The sequence below is a fragment of the Echinops telfairi genome, unplaced genomic scaffold, assembly GCF_000313985.2.
Source record: "Echinops telfairi isolate 266 unplaced genomic scaffold, ASM31398v2 ScPeMD7_7470;HRSCAF=8508, whole genome shotgun sequence".
Classification (NCBI taxonomy): Eukaryota; Metazoa; Chordata; class Mammalia; order Afrosoricida; family Tenrecidae; genus Echinops; species Echinops telfairi.
In genome coordinates, this window is record NW_022111374.1 from 322782 (window position 1) to 329049 (window position 6268).

The 6268-nt window shown below is 50.6% G+C and overlaps 1 protein-coding gene across 1 annotated transcript in view; it reads left to right on the plus strand.

The window, feature by feature from the left end:
* The first annotated feature begins 11 nt into the window (after positions 1-11).
* The window catches only part of LOC101661912 (zinc finger protein 699-like), a 15646-nt gene continuing 9389 nt past the window's right edge, over positions 12-6268 (plus strand). The window contains exon 1 of the mRNA XM_045285430.1: positions 12-395. Coding sequence (XP_045141365.1) covers positions 393-395 — 3 coding nt within the window. The 5' untranslated portion in view covers positions 12-392. The remainder of the gene's footprint in view (positions 396-6268) is intronic.

Sequence of the window (6268 nt, forward strand, 5' to 3'; positions counted from 1 at the left end):
AGCTGTATGGAGAAGGCGGGGCTGTGCTCTGCAGGTGGGGGCTGTTCTTCCAGGGCAGACGTCCTCCGTGTGGATCACTGCCCTGAGCCGGGAAGGAAGCCAAACGCCATCTCACTGGACACTGCTTCCTCTCCTCCGTGCCCCATTGCAGATCTCCGGTGTGGTGCAGGGAGAGAGTCCAGCCCTGACAGCTGGAGCCCCAGGGTCTTCAGCTGGCCAGCGTCTCACCCCCAGGGAAGGATCTCCACAGGGAAGCCTGGTGTGTGCACCAAACCTTCATCTGCTCCCGCACTGCCCGGTGCTCTCTGCTTCCAGACCCAGCGCTCTTCCCGGAGTGGCTTCTTGGCCTTAGAGACAGCGTTCCCTTAGACCTGCAGCAGCTGCGGACAGAAATGGTAAGTCGTGTGAAGAACTGGGGTCTTCTTACCCTGGCTGAAGCTGGAAATGAGTGGTTGGGGGACCAGGTGTGTGCTGTGGGCTGTGGCTTCTCCGTGAATAAAGATCGTGGCCGAGGAGACCACGGGTCTAAGACCTGGGAGGCATTCTGAGGCCCTGCTCCACTCATACTGGTCCCTTCTAGTGTCACATCTGGCTGGCCGGCCTTTCTCATGTTACTCTCAGAGCTGGCCCCGTGAGGTATGGACACCCCACCCTGGGTGCTCTGTGTTGAATGTCAGTCTCCTGCCCAGGGCCTGAGGGCGGAGCAGCTCTGGGTGTGGAGGCTGAGAGCAGCTCCTCCAGAGCAGTCCCTGTCCCATCTCTTAACACTTAGCTTGAGTTTCTCCAGCACAGGAGATTCTCTGACGAGCAGTTCTGAAGCTTCAGCTCCATCTCTCACAGCAGGCTACAGCTCACAGGAGGGAGGGACTTTGCAGGGCAGGGCCCTGACTGGTTTTGAGCCCTGGGTGGTCTGGGTGGTCCCCTGATGCCACCAAAGGTCTGAAGTTGCAAAGTAAGTGCAGCTTCATCAGGTGTGAAGTCTCCAGTCCCTTTTGCTAATTAATTGATTGATTGAGTCTCCTCCAGGACAGAATGCTTGTGCTCTGATGCTTTCAGTGTGAGCAGAGCCTGGCTCCCAGGCTAAGTCTTGGGCTCCCACCTATGGCTGGAGTTGGTATTTTATCCCTGTAATTGTGACTGTGCCCCATCATCTTGAATTAGCATCTAAAATGAAAGAGCTTGATTTTGGCAGAGAAGTCCAACATGTGAAATGTGTGTATTTAAGTTCTCGAGTTGTTAGTTTGCACTGGAAGAAAATTTATAGATGATTTCTTCTGATAATTTTAAAGTTTTGTGTCTACATAATTCCTAGAACAATAGAATTGAACGAGATGGGAATATTCCACTTTTTGAAGCCCGCTTGTGTAAGCTTCTCAAATAGATGTTGATTTTAACTGACTTAATGTAAAGCTTACTGAAATTTGGAGAAGGCCCGTAGAGATTCCCATGTAAATATGTAAAAATGAGGGTAAGCCAAAAAGTATTGATAGAAAGCTTTGTTGGATCAGATTTGTGAAATTCAAAACTATGATTTTTCAACATATCGTCTATGTAGGTAGTATTTCTGTCTAATCCTTTTCCAAAGAGATCTGTAGTGTTCAATTACACCCCCTTAAAACAGCAATTTTTGCTGCCTAACAGGACTCAAACCTCTTTCCTGAATATCCCTTAAGTTGCGGAAGAAAAAGGAGTCTGCAGGGGGAAGAGCAGGGTTGTGCAGTCAGAAGGAGGCGGGTTTCAAACCAGAGTCTTCATGGTACAGCTCTGACGGCCCTGAAGGAGTGGTCAGGCACTGAGTCATCATTGGCAACTGTCTTGGCTGTAAACTCATCCGTCCAGTTTTGAATTTTTTACAACATAAGCCCCCATAATTGTCCTGCATTCTTAGAGAAACTCTGCCAAGCTTACCCCTTTCGGATCCCAGAAACCAGGTGCCATCACCCTTTGGGCAGATGCGTTTCTTGAATTTAACCGGACTCGCCCTTCACTGAGGAGCCACTGTTTGGGTTGGACTTTTGTTCAGGAAGTGCTTTCACACACACACACACACACACACACACACACACACACAAGAAGTGCTTTCACTTACCCAAGACCAGCAGGTGACCGAGAGGACTCGTCTGCCCAGGACTGATGGCAGAAACACATACAAGGGTGTTTGGTGTGGAATAAATCTGTCACGTGTGATCTTGAACCCTAGTCACAGTACTTCCGATCGACTTCAGAAAGTTCATGGAAACGTTCCGTTGTCTGTTAGTGACTTTTCTTCCTGGGGCTTCTATACCCCCCTCCTCTGTGTGCACCTGATGGAATGCGCCCTCACTGACTGCTGAGCCATCCGCCCTTGGAGTAGTGAGTGCTCTGACTGTTGCTGTGACAGGTTTAAACCGCATTGAGATTGGCCTCCCATGTTGTAGCTTTTGTGACTTTCTGTCTTTGGAATAAGCAGATTGTCTACTTTTGAGCAGTTCTACGAGTTTAGAAGAACTGCGTGGAACGGACATTGTTCACGTAGACCCCACTTCTTCCTGCCCTGGAACTCGGCCTTCCCTGTTACAGGGTCCTCTGCTTGCGGGCTACTTGCACGACAGTTGATCACCAGGGTGGATCCAGCATTACTGACAGAAACGTGTACATTAGGGGACACGCTGTGTGCTAGGACTTGAAGCACAAACAGTCTCGTGTATCCACTGTCTCGATCTACAGATCTCAGTGTGCTCCAAGCCCCTTGGCCACATAGCAGCCCTGGCGGCAGCATGGCCGTGCCGTGTCATGGTCCACAGCTGGAAAGCACCAGCTTCTCCGTGGTAGAAAGTAGGAGTTGTATGAGCCCCTCTATCCTGAAATCTGGCAGCCAGTGGTTTTGTGATGGTCTAGACCAGGGGTCCTCAAACTTTTTTTTAACAGGGGGCCAGTTCGCTGTCCCTCAGACCATTGGAGGGCCAGACTATAGTTTTAAAAAAAAAAAAACTGAAGAAATTCCTATGCACACTGCATATATCTTATTTTGAAGTAAAAAAACAAACGGGGCAAAAACACCCGGCGGGCCGGGTACATCCTTGGTGGACTGCATGTGGCCCATGGGCCGTAGTTTGAGGAGCCCTGGTTGTACACTCTTTCCTTCCCCTGAATGGTGTACGGTGGGAGTGTGTGACAGTTTTATTGCCCCCCCACCATGAATCTCATCATCATACAATTCAACACTTCAGTCACGCCAAGAAGAGTTGTACATTCATCACCACAATCGATTTTTAGAACTCTTCCTCCCGTGGTTAAGTCACTTAAAAAAAAAATTAAATAACCATTGTATTAAGCGCTCATACAACTTACCACAATCTGTACATACGTCATTTGTGTCCAGCACATGAGTCCATATGTTGACTTCATCATTCTCACAACACCCGCTTTCCACTTGAGCCCTTGATGTCAGCCTATTCCCCCTCTCCCTGATAATTTATAAATTATTATTTTATTATATCTTACCCCATCCAACGTCTCCCTCACCCAATTCTCCACTGTCCGTCCCCCAGGGAGGAGGCCACATGTAGACCTTGTCCTCTGTTCCCCCTTTCTCCCTCTCCTTCCCTCCACCCTCCCGCCATCGCCACTCTGTCCAGTGGTCCTGGGGGGATCATCTGTCCTGGGTTCACTGTACTCCCAGTTCCTATCTGTGGGTTGAGTCACTTTTAAAATGAGTTGTGTCATCACCATCCGTGGTAGTGCGCCCCCCTCCCCCAGCCCACGCTTTTCCACAGGGACGGCTGGGCTGTCACTTAGCAACCTCCGTGTCTCGCTGTGTGTTTTCATGACGTTGAGCTGCTAGTTTCTCGGCATTGCTGAGCCATCGCTCAGCCTCTCGATGCACCGCACATGCTGATCTCTTCACCGGGGAAGGACCTCTTGGCTGTCTTCCTGTGGGCAGTCTTGAATAAAGCTGATAGGAATATCTGTGCGCCATTTCTGTGTGGCTGTCGCTCTTCAGCCCTCATGAGTAAATTCCAGGAAACACAATCGCTGGCCACACGCTCAGGGTATGTTCAGTTGCAAAGAACCTGCCCACTTGGTTGATCATTGCGCATCCCCTCGGTGGTGACTGCTAACGTAAAGACATGTCATTGGAACAACCAGACCAGACCAAACCAAACAAACTCACTGGCCCCGAGGCGGCCCTGACTCACAGCGAACCCCGTTGGACAAGGCAAAGCGAACTGTGTGGGTGTCCCAGGCTGCACATCTTCACAGGCCCAGGTAGTGCAGGGTCGAGCTGTGGGCTCGTCTCTTCTGGGGTGTAGTCTTTGTGGACGCAGTCTCAGCTCCTTACTTACAGTGATGGTTGGGGAGCTGTGGGGAAAGACGAGGCTTTCTGGTCCCTGCAGTGTAGCAGAGAGGCCTGAGGAAGTAGTGGCTATGTACTGCGTTTCCCAGGAGAGAGATGAGGCCGTCGACGGTAAGGATTGACCGTCTCAGAAACCCCTGGGGTAGTTCTGCCCAGTCCTGTAGGGCTGCCTTGAATCCTAATCGACTCTGTGGGCCGTGAGAGTAGTTTAGTTTGGTTGTTTAGGAGTTCAGCCATTGCAGTCACTATATAACGATGCCTTTCTGTAATCGGCAGTTACCTCCAGACCTGACAGTGCGCACATTTTCGTGCACGTTTGTCTGTAGTCTGCTCATTTTAAACCTGGTTGTTTTTGCTTGCTGATTGTTGAATTTTAAGAATTCTGCGTATGTTTTGAACAAGAGAAGCCAACCTGCTTTTGGTTGACTCCGTCCTGACTACGGTGGCCCAGGTAGTGCAGAGTCGAGCTGTGGGCTCCTCTCTTCTGGGGTGTGGTCTTTGTGGACGCAGTCTCAGCTCCTTACTTTCAGTGATGGTTGGGGAGCTGTGGGGAAAGACAAGGCTTTTTCGTCCTATGAAGATGTGCAGCCCGGGACACCCACACAGTTCGCTTTGCCTTGTCCAACGGGGGTTCACTGTGAGGGCCGCCTCGGGGGCAGTGAGTTTGGTTTGGTCTGGTCTGGTCGTTCCAACGACATGTCTTTACGTTAGCAGTCAGGTACACGCCGTTTACCTCAACAGGGCGCTCCGTGTTGACCACCAACCCTGCCCGTCACATAGCCACTCTCCACCCCTTCCGCACCCCCCTGGTTTCAGTGTTTCTAACCAGTCAAATGACCTGTGTTGCATTAATGTTTTCTAGTTGCTAGTGCCCATAGCAATGACTACAGAGAAACGCACAGACACAATTCACGATTAAAGGGTTTATTAAGGATGTTAAAGAGTTGTAACTCCAGTGAGAAATGCTCAAGAGTAGTTATTTATCAGGACATGCTACAAAGTTTCAGGCCTGCTAATATTTACTCGAAGGCCCATCCCACACTGCTGTAACCCTCCGAAGGCATCAGCTCCACCTCCGTTGTGTCAGCAAACCCAGCTCCCTGCATTCAGAGGCTCCTCTCTCCAGCAAGCCTCAGCTCAAAGGCACTGAGCTCCACTTCTGTGGGTCAGCGATTCGAACTACCCCCCAATGAAGTGCCCAGAGGCACCCCAGTCTGCAAGCCAGTCTCCTGCACAAAAACACCATCTTTAACTCACTCTGTGGGTTGCAAGTCCATCACTTTGTTCCGTCCTCTGGCTCCTGGTTCTGCCGCTGCTCCTCTGATGGTCCAGCCGTCATCTGGATCCAGGAGTTCACTGTGTTGGGATCTCAGGGTCCAGAGGATGAGCGAGCTCCACTCTTGGCTCTTGCTGGCAATGAGAATCCTCCTCCTCCCTTCTCTCCTCCTCCTCCCTGTCTCCTCCTTCTCCTCCCTCTCCTCTCCCTCTCTTCCTCCTCCTCCCTCTCTCCTCCTCCTCCTCCCTCTCTCCTCCTCCCTGTCTCCTCTCTCTTTCTCCTCCCTTTCTCCTCTCCTCCCTCTGTCTCCTCTTCTCTCCCCCCCCCTTCATTTTATACATGGCTGGATGCCAGTCCAGGGAGTCTTGTTGGCAGTTACTCACAGGTGAATCCTGCCAGTATCTTCTCCCACCTTCACAACAGACTCATGCAGGGAAAGGTCCTTTCGTGGGAGATAGAGACTTCGGCTAGAGGAGACACAGTAAATGATTCACAGCCCCTGCACAACCTACGATCCCCTGCATTTGCATTTATGCTGTTGTCTTAGAGCTTTATAGTTTTGCATGGGCATGGACGGTTTTTGATTCATTTTGAGTTCCTATCAGTGATAAGAGACCTCTGTCTATCTCCCTTGGAGGTGTCAGATTTTCAGAATA